Source organism: Myxine glutinosa, chromosome 2 (assembly GCF_964187855.1).
Source record: "Myxine glutinosa chromosome 2, kmMyxGlut1.1, whole genome shotgun sequence".
NCBI lineage: Eukaryota > Metazoa > Chordata > Myxini > Myxiniformes > Myxinidae > Myxine > Myxine glutinosa.
Window position 1 is genome coordinate 87212923 of NC_136262.1, and position 21863 is coordinate 87234785.

Consider the following 21863-nt stretch of genomic DNA (forward strand, 5'->3'; position numbering starts at 1 on the left):
AGGGAGGCGTTGATTGGTGCACGTATGTAGGCGATCCTAATGCACACGCGTGAATTTTTTCCCACCTGCAGAAGCTGTCATTCGACGGCAGACCGCTGATGAGTGAGGACATGTAAGTGAGCGCCGTCGGATTTTCGTTTTTGACAAAATGACGGAAAAACTTGAACAACGCTACTGCGTCAAATTTTGTGTAAAGCTTGGCGATTCCCAAGTGGAAACGATTCGCAAGATTCAACACCGTTCATTCCATTATGAAGGAGGATTTGGGCTTCAGGAGAATCTCAGCGAAGTTCGTACCAAAGGTGCTAACGATTGAGCAGAAGCAACTCCGTTTGGAGATCGCACAGGACATGCTGGAGACTGTGAACAGCGATCCCAGCTTCCTCAACACAGTGATCACTGGCGATGAGTCCTGGGTTTATGGGTACGACCCAGAAACCAAGTTGCAGTCATCACAATGGAAGCATCCAACATCCCCGAGGCCAAAAAACACAAAATTTGATGCAGTAGCGTTGTTCAAGTTTTTCCGTCATTTTGTCAAAAACGAAAATCCGACGGCGCTCACTTACATGTCCTCACTCATCGGCGGTCTGCCGTCGAATGACAGCTTCTGCAGGTGGGAAAAAATTCACGCGTGTGCATTAGGATCGCCTACATACGTGCACCAATTAACGCCTCCCTAGCTTCTTTTTTTTTTACGCACGAAAAATAAAGGTCGGATACTTTTTGAACACACTACGTATATATATATATATATATATATATATATATATATATATATATATATATATATATATATATATATATATATATATATATATATATATAGGAGTGTGTGTGTGTGTGTGTGTGTGTGTGTGTGTGTGTGTGTGTGTGTGTGTGTGTGTGTGTGTGTGTGTGTGTGTGTGTGTGTGTGTGTGTGTGTGTGTGTGTGTGTGTGTGTGTGTGTGTGTGTGTCTGGATGTCCGCTTATAACTCAAGAACAACACATCGGAGAAAAGTTTTAGACACAGATTCGGAATCAGCATAAAATCCCGGTGGTTTTAGGCTACGTTTTATTAACGCACAGGTTGTAAACCTGGTGCGTTATAGCGTTTGCCTGGGAATTTCGGGCGCTCAAAAGTGAAGCTAGTTTCTGTCACCCATTTCTGTCGCTCATTTCTGTCGCTCATTTCTGTCGCTCAGATGTGTAAACATGACGTCATCAAATCTATATTTATAGGATAGGTTATAGGAGATATATATGTTATAGGATAGGAATATAGGACCCAAATGACCCAGAGGACCCAAATGACCCAGAGGACCCAAATGACCCAGAGGACCCAAATGACCCAGAGGACCCAAATGACCCAGAGGACCCAAATGACCCAAATGACCCAGAGGACCCAAATGACCCAGAGGACCCAAATGACCCAGAGGACCCAAATGACCCAGAGGACCCAAATGACCCAGAGGACCCAAATGACCCAGAGGACCCAAATGACCCAGAGGACCCAAATGACCCAGAGGACCCAAATGACCCAGAGGACCCAGAGGACCCAGAGGACCCAAATGACCCAGAGAGGACCCAAATGACCCAGAGGACCCAGAGGACCCAAATGACCCAGAGGACCCAAATGACCCAGAGGACCCAAATGACCCAGAGGACCCAAATGACCCAGAGGACCCAAATGACCCAGAGGACCCAAATGACCCAGAGGACCCAAATGACCCAGAGGACCCAAATGACCCAAATGACCCAGAGGACCCAAATGACCCAGAGGACCCAAATGACCCAGAGGACCCAAATGACCCAAATGACCCAAATGACCCAGAGGACCCAAATGACCCAGAGGACCCAAATGACCCAGAGGACCCAAATGACCCAGAGGACCCAAATGACCCAGAGGACCCAAATGACCCAGAGGACCCAAATGACCCAGAGGACCCAAATGACCCAGAGGACCCAAATGACCCAGAGGACCCAAATGACCCAGAGGACCCAAATGACCCAGAGGACCCAGAGGACCCAGAGGACCCAAATGACCCAGAGGACCCAAATGACCCAGAGGACCCAAATGACCCAGAGGACCCAAATGACCCAAATGACCCAAATGACCCAGAGGACCCAAATGACCCAGAGGACCCAAATGACCCAGAGGACCCAAATGACCCAGAGGACCCAAATGACCCAGAGGACCCAAATGACCCAGAGGACCCAAATTCTATGTATGTTTCTATGATGATGTATGTTTTGGTGATAGTACATAATGTGAATACTAGTAGCAATTTTACAAAAACCATGGCATAATTTCAAATCTTGACCCGAGATGATAATTATGCTACATCATAATTTCCATGTGCCAACCTGGGCGGAATCCAAGTGGATTCACTTGTTTTAATATCAATGGTTTAAAAAAACCGCGCCAGCTGCAATTCCATGGTGTAGTTTGTGGCGGCGCTAGACGTTCGGGGTGTATTGCAATGGTTTGTCGGGTTTGGCTGTGGGTCCAGAATAGCTCCCATTTCCTTATGTTCTTCCACTTTTATTTTGATTCTTCTGTTACAACGCCTTCCTTATCTACCTTATATCCCCCCCGACGAGGCCTCTACATAATTTCATGCGGCAGAATTTCGTGCATTTTGAGTGAAAGAAGTGAGACGAAGTTGTAGGAGGAAGAAGAGGCGCGGTCACTGTGGAGGCCTCGATCGTGAGTGGAAATGGCGGGAATTGCGTATGTATCGCAAAGTAAAGGATCTGCATTCATTTCTGAACTTGCATTGGTGGATTGTTATACATCTGCATTATTTTTCATAAAAAAACTTTATGTTGAACTTGAAGGCTCCAAGCACGGACTATATATATAGCCCTCATTGAGGTAAAAATAAAAGCCTGCTATCGCTTGCCAAGCTAGCCGTTCCCCCCTCCCCCTCCCCTCCCCCTCCCCTCCCCCTCTCCTCCTCTCCCCCCTCCCCTCCCTTCCCCCGCCCAGCAATGCCGGGTTACTTCCCATGGCCAGCTGTACGTGGGCTGCTCGAGGGTTGGAAAACCAAGCAATCTTTATGTCTTGGCACCAAGTAAGAAAACCAGAAATGTTGTATACCAAGAGGTTTTGAGAAATTGAAAATTGACAAAACGTCATGTAGGAAATGTACTGTGATATTGCTCTAAAATATACATGTTCTTTTCATCATATATTTGTATTATTCTTATTCAACCCGGGCGAAGCCGGGTACCTCAGCTAGTATATATATATAATAATAATAATAATAATAATAATAATTCATTTATTTTGTATAGCGCTTTTCCAGAAGCCCAAAGGCGCTTTGACAGAGTGGAAAACATAATGCATAACAATACATGAAAACAACAATTGCAAAAAGACAAGAATCAAGAAAACAAACAGCAGCGATATACGGCATATATATAAGACAAGAATCAAAAAGACAAGACAAGAATCAATAGGGAAATATTTAAAGCAAAAGGAGGGAGAAGGAGAAGAGATAGTCAGGGGTTAAATGCTGTGGGTTGAATGTTGAATGCAGCGTTGAACAGGTGGGTCTTTAGTGATGTTTTGAATGTGGTGAGTGAGGAGGAGTCTCTGATGGTGTGAGGTAGTGAGTTCCAGAGGGTGGGAGCAGCGATGGAGAAGGCCCTGTCCCCCCAGGATCTGAATTTGGTCCGGATGGAGGGGGTCAGGAGGTTGGTACCAGCAGAGCGGAGGTTGCGGGTGGGAGTGTGTCTGGAGAGGAGGTCAGCCAGGTAGGATGGGGCCAGGTTATGGAGGGCTTTGTATGTCAAGAGGAGGATTTTGTACTGGATTCTCTGGGGGATGGGGAGCCAGTGAAGCTTGTAAAGGACGGGGGTGATGTGGTCACGGGTCCGGGAATGAGTGAGTAGACGGGCAGCGGAGTTCTGAATGTATTGGAGTTTATTGGTGATTTTTGAGGGTGAACCATAGAGGAGGCTATTGCAGTAGTCCAGACGGGAGGTGATGAAGGCGTGGATGAGGGTTTCTGCAGCCGTGGAGGAGAGGGATGAGCGGAGACGGGCAATGTTTTTCAGGTGAAAGAAGGCTGACTTTGTGATCTGTTTAGTGTATTTGTCGAAGGAAAGGGTTTGGTCAAAGATGACGCCAAGATTCCGGATGTGAGGGGAGGTGGATACTGGGATACCGTCGATGTTGAGGGCAAAGTTATGGGTGGATTTTGTGAGCGTTTTTGGGCCAATGATGATTATTTCAGATTTATCACAGTTAAGCTTGAGGAAGTTGATTTGAAGCCAGGATTTTATTTCAGTGATGCAGTTTGTCAGGATAGAGTGGGTGTCGGTGGAGACGGACTTGGTGGAGATGAAAAGCTGGATGTCATCGGCGAAGCAGTGGAATTGGAGACAATGACGGCGGATTAAGTGACCGAGCGGGGACAGGTAAAGGATGAAGAGGAGGGGGCCAAGAACTGAACCTTGGGGGACACCTTGGGGGAGGGGAGCAGTGGGGGATTTGCAGTTATTGATGGAGATGAACTGGCATCTGTCAGAGAGGTATGATTTAATCCAAGAGAGGGCAGTGCCGGTGACGTTAAAGGTGGATTCAAGTCGGGTGAGGAGGATAGTGTGATCGATGGTGTCAAAGGCAGCGCTGAGGTCGAGGAGGACGAGAATGTTGAGGTTGCCAGCGTCAGAGGAGAGGAGAAGGTCGTTGGTGATTTTGAGGAGAGCAGTTTCAGTACTGTGGTTGGAGCGGAATCCGGATTGGAATGTTTCATACAAGTTATTGGCAGAGAGATGATGTTTGAGTTGAGTGGCTACAGCGCGTTCCAAAACTTTTGACAGAAAGGGTAGGTTGGAGATGGGTCTGAAGTTGTTTAGGGTGTCAGGGTTTAGACCAGGTTTTTTTAGAATGGGGGTAACAGCAGCAATTTTGAGGGAAGGTGGGACGATGCCTGTAGACAGGGAGGAGTTTATTGTTGCAATGATAAGTGGAGAGAGAGCAGGGAGGGAGGCTTTGACAAAGCTGGAGGGGATGGGGTCAAGAGTGCAGGTGGCAGTTTTCATTCCTATGAGGAGTTCAGAGAGGTCAGTAGGAGAGATTGGGGAGAACCGAGACAGGGGATGGCAGGACAAGGGGGGGCAGGTGGTTGGAGGGGGAGCGGGTGCGGCGGTGGTCAAGCTGTTGTAGATGTTGTCAATTTTGCGTTGGAAGAAAGAGAGGAAGGAGATGCAGTTGTCTACTGTGAATGACTGGGTGGTGGTGTTCAGGGGGCGGAGGAGTTTGTTTATTGTCGAGAAGAGTGCTTTTGGGTTTCCGGAGCCAGAGTGGATAATTTGAGAGTAGTAGGCAGAGCGGGCGCGGGAGAGGGCATCTTTGTAGTGTTGTATGTGGTCCTTGTAGGCTTGGGAGTGAACTGTGAGACCCGTTTTATTGCGGAGTCTTTCAAGTTGGCGAGCACGAGTTTTCATCAGGTGGAGTTCAGGGGTAAACCAGGGAGCAGAATGGGTGAAAGAAACTGTTTTGGTTTTTACAGGCGCAAGCTGGTCAAGGCAGGAGGAGAGAGTGTGGTTGTAGTAGTCAGTGAGGTCGGAAGGGGTGTGGAGGTCAATGAAGGGAGAAGTGGACATTTTTTCAGAGAGGGTGGATGAGAATGAGGTAGGTGAAAGAGCGTTTAGCTTACGGAAGTTGATTGTGCGATAATGCCTTGGTGTTGGGGCGGGGATGTTGATGGTCAGAGTGATGGCTAAGTGGTCAGAGAGGGTGAGGTCGGAGCCATAGAGATGGTGCAAATTTAATCCAGTGGAGCAGACAAGGTCCAAAATGTGACCACGGATATGGGTAGGAAAGTCGACATGTTGAGTGAGGTTAAAGCAGGTGAGTAAATCAGTGAAGTCAGTGGTTATTGTGGAGTCAGTGGAGTCCATGTGGATATTGAAATCACCAAGGAGGAGGATTGAGGGGGAGAGGGAACATAGCTGGGTCAGAAAGTAGGAGAAGTCAGACAGGAATGATGGGTGTGGTTTGGGAGGGCGGTAGACGACAGCCATGACTGACTGCGTGTGACCAGAGAGTTTTAAAGCCAGGTGTTCAAATGATGGAGCAGATGAGATGGAGATGAGGTTGGTCTTGATGTCTTGACGGTGGATAACGGCAATTCCACCACCTCGGCCCTCCGAGCGTGGTTTATTGACGTAGGAATATCCATTGGGTGTGGTGAGGTTGAGTGTGTAGTAGTCCAGAGGTTGTTGCCAGGTTTCGGTGAGACAGAGAAAGTCCAGTTTGTTATCCAGGATGTATTCGTTCAGGATGAGGCATTTATTGTTGAGGGACCGGGTGTTGAACAGGGTGAGCTTGATGTTGTTTTGAACAGCAGGGATGAATTCAGGTGATTTAGCCAGGGTTCGTAGGCAAGAGGTGCGATCGTGTGGGTTGCTGTGACCAGGTGCGCTGGGACGAAGAGTGAGAGTGCGCTGAGCCGACCAGAGGACGGGGATGGAGTGACCTGATTGCAAATAAACAAACTTGCGACCGGAGCCACGGTGAATGTACCTGGGTCGTCGGAGGAGTCCATTTGATTTGATGGCAGAGATGCATGATGGGGTGGAGCGGGTATTGAGCAGAAGAAGCCTTGCGGCGGAGTACTTCAGAGCCATGCCAGGCAGGAGCGAAGGGACGAGTACGAGGCCAAGGTCGAGGAGGCAAAGCGGCAAACGCAGCGGCAAACGACTGCAGCCGCTAATCAAGACCACAGCGGCAAACAAGGCCACCGGCAAACAAGGCCACGGCCACAATCAACGGGAGCGGGCCTTTCGAATTCCGTATTCCGTACCATCAAAAGCAGATTCCGTTATCCAGCCGGAGAACACGCGGCACGTGCGGGTGTGAAAAGGCAGGACAGGTGTGAGATGTCAGGTCAGAAAGGTATATATATATAGTTGCGGTTTTGAGAACCCACACAGGTAACATCATTAAAGGTTGCACCCCATAGATAGGCCACAAGCAACACGTAGGTCACCTTAGGACGTTAGTTATTTCATAGTATGTGTTTAGGATAAGGCCATTCCCAATAGTTGCATCTGCGTTGTGCAAAACAAATAAGAGTAGGCCCCATTCGTCCATTCTACAGCCTCCCTTCCATCGACGCCATTAAGCGCTAGCCAGTCTGTACTTCGCCCTCGCCCTTTCGGTTGCCAGCAGCCGTCGCGACCTCGTTGGGCTTCTGCTCAAACCAGCCCAAAGGCCACGAGGTAAGGCCCGAAAAGGGGGGCGGAGCGCAAGGGTGGAGGTGCTGCCACGTCAAGCAGCCATCAAGGCGGAGCCGGTAAGCCCTCACCAGCCAACCAGGGCTCGAGTGAGATCGCCTGACAGGGTGTGGCTCGAGATTCGAGAGGGTTCGCTGGGCGTGGCAATATAACCCCTTGCGCGAGGCCCCCACCTCAGTTATGAGGAGAGAGAGGGCTTGAACATTGTACCTGAGTTGTGAGAACGGACGCAACTGTGATCATTGTGAACAAGTTATGAGGAGAGAGAGGGCTTGAACATTGTACCTGAGTTGTGAGAACGGACGCAACTGTGGTCATTGTGAACAAGTTATGAGGAAAGAGAGGGCTTGATCAAAGCTATGAGACAGGCGCTCGAGTCTTGACCTGATCGGAGTTGAGTAGTTACGAGAGGGAGAGACGCGCTGTGGCAAGCATTTTACAAAGGGCGGGCGCGCGGCACACGCTGCAGAGGACTGCAGCGTGAGAAGGACGTTGGTGAAGGGCGCTCGGATCGATCATAGTAATACCGGGAGCACGTGTAAAGGCACCGGTACACATATTACGTACGCCGTCTGATCGCCAGCTTACCTATCCCCCGATATATAATTGTCCGTTTCCCACCTACGCCACGGGGAGAGCTGCCTGCCGTATTCCACCATCTGCATGGTACGAGTCGGGGACCGGACGAGCTGTGGACCCTTGGACCCTCAACCCGACCATCTTCAACCCCGTGTGAGTGACCCTGCGAGTGAGTCTGAGAGTGAACGGGCCCATGTCCAGGGATAAGTTAAGACTGTTATTAAGGCTGCCCTGTGTATCTGCCTCTTCCTCTTCCCTGTACATTCTTCCTTTTCCTTCCTCTTCTTATTAGTGTACAAAGTGTTAAGAAAGTACTTGTTAACGCACAGGTTGTAAACCTGGTGCGTTATAGCGTTTGCCTGGGAATTTCGGGCGCTCAAAAGTGAAGCTAGTTTCTGTCACCCATTTCTGTCGCTCATTTCTGTCGCTCATTTCTGTCGCTCAGATGTGTAAACATGACGTCATCAAATCTATATTTATAGGATAGGTTATAGGAGATATATATGTTATAGGATAGGAATATAGGACCCAAATGACCCAGAGGACCCAAATGACCCAGAGGACCCAAATGACCCAGAGGACCCAAATGACCCAGAGGACCCAAATGACCCAGAGGACCAAAATGACCCAGAGGACCCAAATGACCCAGAGGACCCAAATGACCCAGAGGACCCAAATGACCCAGAGGACCCAAATGACCCAGAGGACCCAAATGACCCAGAGGACCCAAATGACCCAGAGGCCCCAAATGACCCAGAGGACCCAAATGACCCAGAGGACCCAAATGACCCAGAGGACCCAAATGACCCAGAGGACCCAAATGACCCAGAGGACCCAAATGACCCAAATGACCCAGAGGACCCAAATGACCCAGAGGACCCAAATGACCCAGAGGACCCAAATGACCCAGAGGACCCAAATGACCCAGAGGACCCAAATGACCCAGAGGACCCAGAGGACCCAAATGACCCAGAGGACCCAAATGACCCAGAGGACCCAAATGACCCAGAGGACCCAAATGACCCAGAGGACCCAAATGACCCAGAGGACCCAAATGACCCAGAGGACCCAAATGACCCAGAGGACCCAAATGACCCAGAGGACCCAAATGACCCAGAGGACCCAAATGACCCAGAGGACCCAAATGACCCAAATGACCCAGAGGACCCAAATGACCCAAATGACCCAGAGGACCCAAAGGACCCAAATGACCCAGAGGACCCAAATGACCCAGAGGACCCAGAGGACCCAAATGACCCAAAGGACCCAAATGACCCATAGGACCCAAATGACCCAGAGGACCCAAATGACCCAAATGACCCAGAGGACCCAAATGACCCAGAGGACCCAAATGACCCAGAGGACCCAAATGACCCAGAGGACCCAAATGACCCAGAGGACCCAAATGACCCAGAGGACCCAAATGACCCAGAGGACCCAAATGACCCAAATGACCCAGAGGACCCAAATGACCCAGAGGACCCAAATGACCCAAATGACCCAGAGGACCCAGAGGACCCAAATGACCCAGAGGACCCAAATGACCCAGAGGACCCAAATGACCCAGAGGACCCAAATGACCCAGAGGACCCAAATGACCCAGAGGACCCAAATTCTATGTATGTTTCTATGATGATGTATGTTTTGGTGATAGTACATAATGTGAATACTAGTAGCAATTTTACAAAAACCATGGCATTATTTCAAATCTTGACCCGAGATGATAATTATGCTACATCATAATTTCCATGTGCCAACCTGGGCGGAATCCAAGTGGATTCACTTGTTCTTCCTGGTTTTCCTCTTAATCCGATCGTCCCAGTCATTTCTCAATTGGGTAAGCGTGGCACGATTAGGAACCGCTTGGAATCGGGTCTAGTACCTGTTAAAGGCCCGAATCGCGGCTCGTTTCGCTCGGCGTGTCTACTAACGCCGTAGTTCGGGCTGGAGTTATTTCCTTGCTTCACGGTCAGTGTTAGTACTTAGGTAATAAGACTAATTCGACCAACAACCCTATTTAACACCGACCGGAAGGAACGTCATAACTCCGGGATCGCGTCGGCCAGTAAAAGGACAAGGGGATTAATCCCCCCTTGATAAGGGGAAGGCCGACGTTCGGAGATCCGCAACAATATATATATATATATATATATATATATATATATATATATATATATATATATATATATATATATATATATATACAGTGATCCCTCGTTTATCGCGGGGGTTACGTTCCAGAACCCCCCGCGATAGACAAAAATCCGCGAAGTAGCGACCATATTTTTATTTTATTATTTATATATATTTTAAAGCTTTATGACCCTCCCCACACTCTTATTAACCTTTCCCACACTCTTATTAACCTTTCTCACACTCTTATTAACCTTTCCCATACTCTTATAAACACTTCCTATACTCTTAAACACTTTTTACACTCTTAAACATACGTAATTTTAACAACATATAAAATTCTAATGGGTACTCACGATTGAAGATACTGTAGCGACCCATGGGTTCCCCAAGCAAGACCAGCATCAGAATCTCCTTGCTCCAGCCGGTGACGTCACCGGCGGGGATCCCCGGTGCCAGAGTGGCTGGTCACGTGACCGCCAAAGCGTGCCGCGCGTGCGGGTATAATCAGCTACACCTGTTGATCACGTGACCGCCGAAGCACGCCACGCTTGAGAGGCGTGGCTTTCGGTTTCTGGTTGTGCTTTATAATGCAGCCCGATAAATGGGCTTTTCAGTGTTCCCGAGTTGGTTTTGAGAATAAATATCTTCTCGGACGAGTTTGTGTCTTGCCCGTCATTTCGTCCGTATCAAGCAAGAGCCCCGGCTCTTCAATACTACAACTTGCGTGATGAAGATGATGATGAATTAGCTGTGCAGTACTGATGACGATGAAGGTGATGACGATGATGAATGTACTGCACAGCCAGAAAGAGCATTACAGTTACCCATTACGTGGGTAACTAGCGCAAATGGAAGCTGCCGCATCTGCGTTTTCCATACACACGACTCTTTGTCTCTTTGTCTACTGTTCTACTGTATACTATGTACAGTATTTTATTTCTTGTAATATGTTTTAATTACTGTATTTTTCTTATTTTTTTACGTTTTTAAATTTTTTAGGCTAGTAAATGCTTATTTTACCACAAAAATATTTAAAATAATAGTATATAAAAATACATTTATACCGCAAAATCCCGCGATATAGCGAAAAATCGGCGATATAATTTTACATATACTAGCGAGAAAAACCCGCGATGTACCGAAGCCGCGAAAAGTGAACCGCGATATAGCGAGGGATGACTGTATATATATATATATATATATATATATATATATATATATATATATATATATATATATATATATATATATATATATATATACACACAAGCTTGGCTCGGCTTGCTGCGCTCGCCTCACCACGCGTCGTTACTGAGGCACGGGCTTATTTTAGCTGAGGATAATGACTGAACATGAGTTGCTGTGTTGTCATGATTTACACCAATCATAATACAAACAATTATTTTGCACAAAATTATTTGTAGTGTTTGTGATATTACATTTTTATAAGCAATTTAGGTTGAAGAGTTAGATTGAAAATATATATATAATTCAATTGGTGGATTATATATTCTTGGTGGAATTATAAAATATATATAATTCAAAAAACAACCCCTCAGCACATACATACGGGAGGGATAGGTGCAGACTGGAAGTTTGGGACGATTACACCTCACCACCACGTAATTCAAAATACCTCACCCCCACGTAATTTAAAACACCTCACCCCACCTAATTTAAGACACCTCACCACCAAGTAATTTAAAACACCTCACCCCCACGTAATTTAAAACACCTCACCCCCACGTAATTTAAAACACCTCACCCCCACGTAATTTAAAACACCTCACCCCCACATAATTTAAAACACCTCACCCCCACGTATTTAAGACACCTCACCCCCACGTAATTTAAAACACCTCACCCCCCACGTAATTCAAAACACCTCACCACCACGTAATTAAAAACACCTCACCACCACGTAATTAAAAAACATCTCACCACCATGACATTAAAAAACACCTCACCAAACCACATCATTAAAAAACACCTCGCCACCACGTCATTTAAAAACACCTCACCACCACGTGATTCAAAACCACCACCACGTTATTAAAAACACTTCACAACCACGGAAATAAAAGTTTCAGGGAGTAGTTCAGTGACAACAGACACTGCCCAGATATGTAGATTATATAGATAAATGACTGTACCTGAGTTGCTGTTTTGTCATGGTTTACACCAATCATAATTCAAACAATCATAATGTACAAATGTATTTGTAATATACGTGATATTACATTTTATAAACAATTGAAGTTGAAAACTTAAGTTGAAAAAAAAAAATCCCCCCCCCAAAAAATAATAAAATTGGAAATCTTTTCAAAAAAAATACCCTTAAGACATACCGATGGGAGATATAGGTCCATACCAGAAGTTTGGTACGATTTCACAAGAGTTTGAGGGAGTAGTTCAGTGACGAAACAAGACAAGACATACACTGCACAGATATATATATATATATATTTATATTGAGCACACGAAACAAAATAATCGCATATGCAACCATTTAGGAGGATTTCAAATGACGTCTTTAGCCTTGAAAACAAAAAAAAACAATATTAAAATCCTCCTTCCTAAACCCATTTCATTCTCCTCAAACCCATTTAGCCTCCTCCTCCTCAAACCCATTTATCCTCCTCAAACCCATTTATCCAACTCCTCAAACCCATTTATCCTGCTCCTCAAGCCCATTTAGCCTCCTCCTCCTCAAACCCATTTATCCTCCTCCTCAAACCCATTTATCCTCCTCAAACCCATTTATCCAACTCCTCAAACCCATTTATCCTCTTCCTAAAACCCATTTATCCAACTCCTCAAACCCATTTATCCAACTCCTCAAACCCATTTATTCAACTCCTCAAACCCATTTATCCTCCTCCCCAAACCCATTTATCCAACTCCTCAAACCCATTTATCCAACTCCCCAAACCCATTTATCCAACTCCTCAAACCCATTTATCCTCCTCCCCAAACCCATTTATCCTCCTCCCCAAAACCAATTAATCCTCCTCCCAAAACCCATTTATCCTCCTCCTCAAACCCATTTATCCTCCTCCTCAAACTCATTTAGCCTCCTCCTCAAACCCATTTAGCCTCCTCCTCAAACCCATTTAGCCGCCCCCTCAAACCCATTTAGCCGCCTCCTCAAACCCATTTAGCCGCCTCCTCAAACCCATTTAGCCGCCTCCTCAAACCCATTTAGCCGCCTCCTCAAACCCATTTAGCCGCCTCCTCAAACCCATTTAGCCTCCTCCTCAAACCCATTTAGCCTCCTCCTCAAACCCATTTAGCCTCCTCCTCAAACCCATTTAGCCTCCTCCTCAAACCCATTTAGCCTCCTCCTCAAAACCATTTAGCCTCCTCCTCAAAACCATTTAGCCTCCTCCTCAAACCCATTTAGCCTCCTCCTCAAACCCATTTAGCCGCCTCCTCAAACCCATTTAGCCTCCTCCTCAAACCCATTTAGCCTCCTCCTCAAACCCATTTAGCCTCCTCCTCAAACCCATTTAGCCTCCTCCTCAAACCCATTTAGCCTCCTCCTCAAACCCATTTAGCCTCCTCCTCAAACCCATTTAGCCTCCTCCTCAAACCCATTTAGCCTCCTCCTCAAACCCATTTAGCCTCCTCCTCAAACCCATTTAGCCTCCTCCTCAAACCCATTTAGCCTCCTCCTCAAACCCATTTAGCCTCCTCCTCAAACCCATTTAGGCTCCTCCTCAAACCCATTTAGCCTCCTCCTCAAACCCATTTAGCCTCCTCCTCAAACCCATTTAGCCTCCTCCTCAAACCCATTTATCCTCCTCCTCAAACTCATTTAGCCTCCTCCTCAAACCCATTTAGCCTCCTCCTCAAACCCATTTAGCCTCCTCCTCAAACCCATTTAGCCGCCTCCTCAAACCCATTTAGCCGCCTCCTCAAACCCATTTAGCCGCCTCCTCAAACCCATTTAGCCGCCTCCTCAAACCCATTTAGCCGCCTCCTCAAACCCATTTAGCCCCCTCCTCAAACCCATTTAGCCCCCTCCTCAAACCCATTTAGCCTCCTCCTCAAACCCATTTAGCCTCCTCCTCAAACCCATTTAGCCTCCTCCTCAAACCCATTTAGCCTCCTCCTCAAACCCATTTAGCCTCCTCCTCAAACCCATTTAGCCTCCTCCTCAAACCCATTTAGCCTCCTCCTCAAACCCATTTAGCCTCCTCCTCAAACCCATTTAGCCTCCTCCTCAAACCCATTTAGCCTCCTCCTCAAACCCATTTAGCCTCCTCCTCAAACCCATTTAGCCTCCTCCTCAAACCCATTTAGCCTCCTCCTCAAACCCATTTAGCCTCCTCCTCAAACCCATTTAGCCTCCTCCTCAAACTCATTTAGCCTCCTCCTCAAACCCATTTAGCCTCCTCCTCAAACCCATTTAGCCGCCTCCTCAAACCCATTTAGCCGCCTCCTCAAACCCATTTAGCCGCCTCCTCAAACCCATTTATCCCCCTCCTCAAACCCATTTATCCCCCTCCTCAAACCCATTTAGCCCCCTCCTCAAACCCATTTAGCCCCCTCCTCAAACCCATTTAGCCCCCTCCTCAAACCCATTTAGCCTCCTCCTCAAACCCATTTAGCCTCCTCCTCAAACCCATTTAGCCGCCTCCTCAAACCCATTTAGCCTCCTCCTCAAACCCATTTAGCCGCCTCCTCAAACCCATTTAGCCCCCTCCTCAAACCCATTTAGCCTCCTCCTCAAACCCATTTAGCCTCCTCCTCAAACCCATTTAGCCTCCTCCTCAAACCCATTTAGCCTCCTCCTCAAACCCATTTAGCCTCCTCCTCAAACCCATTTATCCAACTCCTCAAACCCATTTATCCTCCTCCCCAAACCCATTTATCCTCCTCCTCAAACCCATTTATCCTTCTCCTCAAACCCATTTATCCTCCTCCTCAAACCCATTTATCCTCCTCCTCAAACCCATTTATCCTCCTCCTCAAACCCATTTAGCCTCCTCCTCAAACCCATTTAGCCTCCTCCTCAAACTCATTTAGACTCCTCCTCCCCCTCAAATCCATTTAGCCCCCTCCTCCCCCTCAAATCCATTTAGCCTCCTCCTCCCCCTCAAATCCATTTAGCCTCCTCCTCCCCCTCAAATCCATTTAGCCTCCTCCTCCCCCTCAAATCTATTTAGCCTCCTCCTCCCCCTCAAATCCATTTAGCCTCCTCCTCTTCCTCATTTATCCTCCTCCTCCTCTTCCTCTTCAAACCCATTTGTCCTATTCCTTCTTCCAAAACCAATTTATCCTATTTCTTCTTCCAAAACCAATTTATCCTCCTCCCTTTTTCTACCTACCACTAAATCAGTCATCACTTACCACTAAATGGTATACTTTTCTGCTCTAAAACTCTAGGTCACTCTCCTTGTGATGGCCAAACACTAAAATGTACTGGAAGCTGAAAAACTACATTGGTTAACAGTAATCCCATTAGAAATGTGTAATATGACAATAACATGACAAAAGAGCCCTCTTTACATCAAAACGCATATACTTTTATAGTACAGGTGACTTCAGTGCAGTAACAGAACAGCAATTTTCACAGTATATGCAATGTGGGAATACAGTATGGAAACCTAGCATTCAAATATATAATTAAGGGTAGAAAAGGCATCAGATCTTCTCATGTCATGCCATGTGGTCACCCACCTGCAGCAAACTCCTCTATCGTCATCACAGGAAAGCGAATGAGACTGAGCACCTTGCCCAGAGCCTGCCGTTTGTTTTCTGACGTGACGGGAAGTTGCCGACGCTGGCACTCAGCCTCGGCCCAGCGTACAATGGCACTAAACAGTCGACTCTCGCGGATTCCAAGTGTGTCTCGCTCCAACACAGCAATCAGCGTGTCTTTGGGACAGGATGCAGGTAATGAAGTATGGAGGTTTGGGGATGCATAGAGCAAAATAAGATAAACTATGTGCATTAACAACTGGCACTTACAAACAACACACAGTATACACTTTCAAATGGTAGATGCAATAAGCAAACCACGTTTAATCAGCAAGATTACCCAAGGTGGCTAAAGCCTGCATTGCACAATTGGGCATTTAATAAAGCAGCATTTAATCTCATTTAATAAATGCAAAAAGCAGCATTTGTGTTTGTGTGCTTCCCCTTCTCTCCCCATCTTGTCTTCCGCTCCCTCTTTTTATATATTTTGTTTGTCTGGTTGATTTGTTTGTGAAGTAAATGTCAGCTCTTTCACGAGCCTCGATTCAGCATACAAAAAAAAGAAAAGAAAAGCCTTCAGCCGATGTGAAGCAGGAAGTAATGCAGACAGGATAACTGTCCACATACAATGCGCAGATGTTGGAATTTGTCATCATGGTAAGGAATTTGCAATTAATCCAACTTCCCTTGTTCATATTAGGCAGTTGTTCAAATGACAGCAGTTGTCCCGTGTCGTATGCCTTTGTTTTCATTTTATTAATACTTTTTTTTGTATACATAGGCGAGGCTCGTGGAAGAGCTAGACTTAGTACACTGAACAGATCAGGACACCACAGGCCAAAAGGAACAGTTGAGAGAGGGAGGAAACACAAACAGCAGAGTTGAAGACCAATATGGAGGCAGACTTGGACAAAAATGGGTGTGGGGAGGAATGAGGGGCAGGAAATGGTGCGTGGAGTGGACAAGATGGATACAGAAGGAAACTCTCAAGAGAGAAGACTCAAAACTTGTAAGGAGGAGGAGTTAGGGTGGACTGGAGAGGGGGTGGGGGAGGGGGGGGGTTAATGAGGGTAGAAAAGATCATGGATTGGATTGGGGATGATCTGAGATGGTGGTGAACAGCTGGCTTGAAGACCTGGAGGGAAAAATGAAATTGAAGAGGGTGATTGTGGACCGCACACATCCTGCATAAACCTGGGGGGGAGGGGGGGGTTGGCACAAACCACGAAAAGAGCAGAGTGTGCAAGACCAGAAATGAGGTGGTAGAAGACAGAGATACCACCGGCCTGTCTCCGATGACATAGTGATAGACCCATAGACTCAGCTTCATCGTGGGATATTCCAATAATCTTGAAGGCCTTAGTTTCCATGGTGTCAAGTTGAACAAGAGAGAAGCCAGTCCAGAGGGGATAGTATAACTCCATAATGCTGCAGATGAAGGCCTTGCAGGTGGGATAGGAGTTCAGATTTTGCCAAGGAAGGAAAGAAGGAAGGTATGACAGAGGATGGTTTTGGAGGCCAAACTTGAAATGTGGTTTACCCAAGAAAGATCATGGCTGATAGTAAGATGCAGGAGTTTGAATGACTGAATTTCCTCAAGAGGATTGTTAAGAAAGTAGATAGGAGTGTTTGCCACACAGTCCTTTCATAGAGAGATGGAGAGATGGAGAGATGGAGAGATGGAGAGATGGAGAGATGGAGAGATGGAGAGAGAGAGAGAGAGTGTGTGAGATTTGTCAGGATTGAAAGATATATTCCAAGTGTTTGACCATCTTGTGATTTTGTCAATGCCTGAAGAGAGGGAAGAGGTGGCAGCATGCCTGTCTGAAGGATGAGGGATGTCATGGCAGAGGATAGAGTCATCAGCAAATAGATAGAGGATTTTTCACAGAGTAAGAGAGATCGCTGATAGGACAGGGCCCAGGACACACACACACACAGTAACACACACACACACACACACACACACACACACACACACACACACACACACGGCTCCATTATAGTATGATCGTGTTGCATTAATCGCAAACCTTGCTGCTATAACATTTAAATAATTATATTAATGCACCCATTATAAATCAACTTTATGCTAAGATCCTAGGATCCTGAGTTCGAATCCCGGTCGATCGCTGAATTAACACCAGGGGGGTTGATTCAGCCTGTCATCCTTCCGAGGTCGGCAAATTGAGTACCAGTTCACTGGTAATTCACTGTGTGTCGCAAGCGGTGACTAACAGGGTTGGCGGCAGGAAGGGCATCCGGCCATAAAACATTGCTTCAAAAAGGGGCCATGGTGCCCAAAAAAAGGCCAACCCCTGCTCTGCGGGGAAAAATGGCCTCTAAAGGTGGTTCTTCCTGTTCTTCAACATTCACATGTATGAGATAAAAAGTGACTGGGCAATCATCCTAGAATGGAAAAGGAAATGGGCTGCTGTGTGAAACCACAACCCATGACAAACAAGCACCAAAAGTCTCGCACCCAGATCGATATCCGTAAAACCCTCGGCATTTATGGCATCCACGGCGTTTTTGTCAATGTTCTCCAAGCACAAGCTCGCAAGCTGTGGCTCATCAAACAGCCGGGCCTGCAAAAAAGTGTGAAAAAAATAATATGAAGTTAGTTACAATAAAATTTAAATAAAGTAAACAGATTACAGAGAAACATATCGAAGCATGCCAAAGGGAGCAGTAATTAGTATATGGCTAAAATCAACTGGGAATGCAAGTCTGACAAACAGCCAGGGCGTGAGTCTCGCTGAGGCCAACGGTGCTCTGTATTACCTAATGTTTTACAGCAGAGAAATATCAACGACATCAGGCAAGTTAAGTGTACACAAATCACCAAACAAAAGCCTTAAAGAGCCATTTGCACCTGTACAATGTACGGGATGTTAATAAAGAAACCAAATCTCTGAACGATAGTACCGAGATCACCAGGCCACTCCCTGGCAATCTATTCGGAGAATAAAATTCTGCTAGCACAACAGATTGCAAATAAATCATGCTGCAGACAAGGTTCGGCTTAATTGACATTTCAAGTAAAAGTGAAAAATAGACACCAATGTCAGCGAGATAAGGAACACACACCCAGCAACGTGTTCAGAGAAAACTGGAGAGAACACAATTCGGCTGGAAAAGAAAATGAACAAACTATTTGAAATGCATTAAAATAAACTTTTTCCAAATAACAAGACCGACAGGTCTAACAACAGCATAGCTGGGCTTGTTTGATACTTTAGTTGAACAGGATAGCATGACCTGGGTGGGGATACCAGTTCACAGTTAGCAAATAATGTAAGTATTCAATTTTTTTTTTTTTCAATAAATTCCACATCCCTGTGCCACCTTCAGTCGAACATCAGGAATTGTCAGCAGGTTCATGAAGGACTTGGACAAAATAGCATGACCAATCTGAATGTTGCTATATCCAATGGCGAATCAAACTGCAAATGGCGAATCCACTAATTCACGGATGGAAACCCTCGTCATTTCCTCATTCTGCTTTAAACTCAATATCTCTATATTTTCATTTCAAACATAATTATTCATCATTCCAATCACAAATTAATACTATGGTATTAATATATCAAAATGTAATTTTAAATCACAATTGTATTGAGATATCAAACCAGTGTTCACTTCCGGATTTGGGAGCAAGGTCCATGTCGATCGCATTTCAAAATCATAATTGTATTGAGGAATTTCTGAAACCTCCTACCTACCTTACGACACCTGCTGGGACCCCAAAACGTTCCACAGAAGGTTATTTCCTTTTAGTAAAATATGCAGCTGTAATGGTTACTAAATGCTGTCCTCCTGTCATGTGACTAGATCCTCAGCTCTGATTGGTGGACGTTTGTGAGGGACATACATACATACATACATACATATACCGGATGGACAAACGGTGTTCCAGACGGAATTGTCCTATAGGCTCTGCCATAAAAAAATATATCACCAAATAATTTACCATAAATAGCATTCAAAATTTGCAGAAACCTAACGAGCGGTGTGCTAGTAAGTGCATGTCTTCAAGTTTCCTGGTCAAGCCAACAATAATGGCTTACCATTATTTACCATTAAAAATACCATTAAATTAAAATTTTATTAAATTAAAAAATACCTTACCATTAAAAATAACAATAGGTTTATGCAAACAAAATCATTACGTCAGTATCTTCAGGGATCCACTAAGTTGCCAGCGTGTCTGGCAGTTCAATCAGGCACATTGGTCTGGTATGTAGTCCATCTCAAACTGGTCCACTACCTCTTAAACTCCATGCATAGGCAGTGTCTGGGACTCATTTTTTAAAAAAAAACAACCACTGTGTCTGTGTGTGTGTCTCTCTCGGTCTCTGTCTTGGTCTATCTCTGTCGTGGTCCTGACTTCGTGAAGGCGGGGTACACCATCCTGGATGTGGGAGATCTCTGGAACACTCCTGCAAAATCGATCGGCTGTCTCCGTGCCGCGGGCTTGTTCGAGAACTGTCCAGGGCTATACAATAACAACAACAACAACCCTACCAACCAAGACTATTCGCATCTTTGTCCTACAATTTCCTCTTTGCTGTTATCCGTCTATTATTGTCATCCCACTGTTTTTTCTTTCTCCCATTTTGTCTGTTGATCCATTGCTCACTGTTCTTTCTCTCTTCCACAAGCCTCGATACCGGTCAAAGAAAAAATAATAATAATACAATGATGAAGCCGTGCAATAATGACTTTTCCAGTTGACCTCTGCAACGCAAAACCAGCTCTGATGGAAAATATCCTATGAAGAGGTAAAACTTCCAATGCCCAGAATAAAGTTAAATATTTACACTTCTCACTGAAAAGTCGTCCCACTGTTAAATTTTTAATTGAACATAACGAAAAAACGGACATCACAGTCATGCCATGCTCGAAGCTTGATACATTGCTGCTGCCCAATAAAGCAGCATAATTATTCAAATTTAAAGTGCTTCCATCCACAGACTCCAGGCAAGCATTGGCTGCATGGAGTCTATTCCCATTTCCTCAAAACTAATATCAGAATAAAACTGATCACATTTAATGACATCTGCAGTCAAAGCTGTGAAGCCACAAAGTCAAGAAATCTCAAGTGCAGATTCCAGGAAATGAAAGCATGCTTTTGGCCCAAACAACATGTTCAGCTTTAATGAGCAATTACCTGAGTGAGCAGCAGAAAAGCATTGTCTGCACGGAGATTTTTCTTCAGAAATTCTACACAATGGGCTTCAAGGGCCGGCACTGCATACTTCTTGGCTGTGTAGAGCGTAGTCATCACTGTCTCAGGACCAATTTGTACCTCATCTGAGTACAGGAACCTAATGAGCCAAAAAAGACGCTTCATTTGTAATGGATTTATAATCTGAACGAATTAATGTGCAATTCATGACCCAACTAAGTAGGTACATCTCAGGTTTGATAAAGAAAAATCTTTTTACATGCGTTGTAAAAAGAAACAACCCAAAAACATCAAAACCGAAATCAGGACCCTGTTAAATGCTTCTACAAATCCAAGGTGGAAATACGATTATTTGGCGAATCTAAAAAAGGGAGGAGTTTGGACGACAGTAGAGATCAGGGAGGAATAATAAAAAATATCCAGTCAAACATGCCTTAGCGACTACCTTTACAGAATGGCGATCTGTTCATAGCGGCCACTTGAACTTCCCCCACAGAGAAAATGTGTGTTAAATAACATGTACAGAACAATCACATGTCTAACGCAACTGATTTGCTTCCCTTCATAAAACTCAAACCTGAATACAACGGTCATTGATTCCATTGTAAATCAGCACATTCAATCATCTTTCCAAGCATAAAACAGTTTTCAAACAAAACACACTGTCTGTGTCTTATAGATCTTATAGGTGTCTTATAGATCTCTGTGATCGATACTTTTGGGCAGACTGGGTGGTGTAATGGTTAAGAGTGTCCGCTCCGCGTCTGCGATCGATACCAGACTGGGTGATGTAATGGTTGGAGCGTCATGACCAAAGATACTAGAGCATAGCAAGATGAACCACGAGGCCGTAAACGGGAAGTATCCAATGGGCGTGCTCGGCCGCCATTTTAGTAAGCAACTGCGCAAGCAACGCGAGCTTAGAGCAGGGCATGACCCAACACTATACCCTATAAGCCTTCCTACAATCATGGACGTCCAAAGGGGAGGTTGCGGAAGGAGGGGGGGAGGTCTGCA

At 45.6% G+C, this 21863-nt stretch overlaps 1 protein-coding gene across 3 annotated transcripts in view; it reads right to left on the minus strand.

The window, feature by feature from the left end:
* Positions 1–21863, minus strand: part of LOC137421631 (BTB/POZ domain-containing protein 2) — a 93271-nt gene that overhangs the window by 38548 nt on the left and 32860 nt on the right. For all 3 annotated transcript variants that reach the window (XM_068107874.2, XM_068107875.2, XM_078771195.1), the window contains exons 2-4: positions 20829–20985; positions 18138–18243; positions 15635–15832 (exon numbers count right to left, since the gene is read on the minus strand). In XM_068107874.2, the coding sequence (XP_067963975.1) occupies positions 15635–15832; positions 18138–18243; positions 20829–20985 (461 nt within the window). The remainder of the gene's footprint in view (positions 1–15634; positions 15833–18137; positions 18244–20828; positions 20986–21863) is intronic.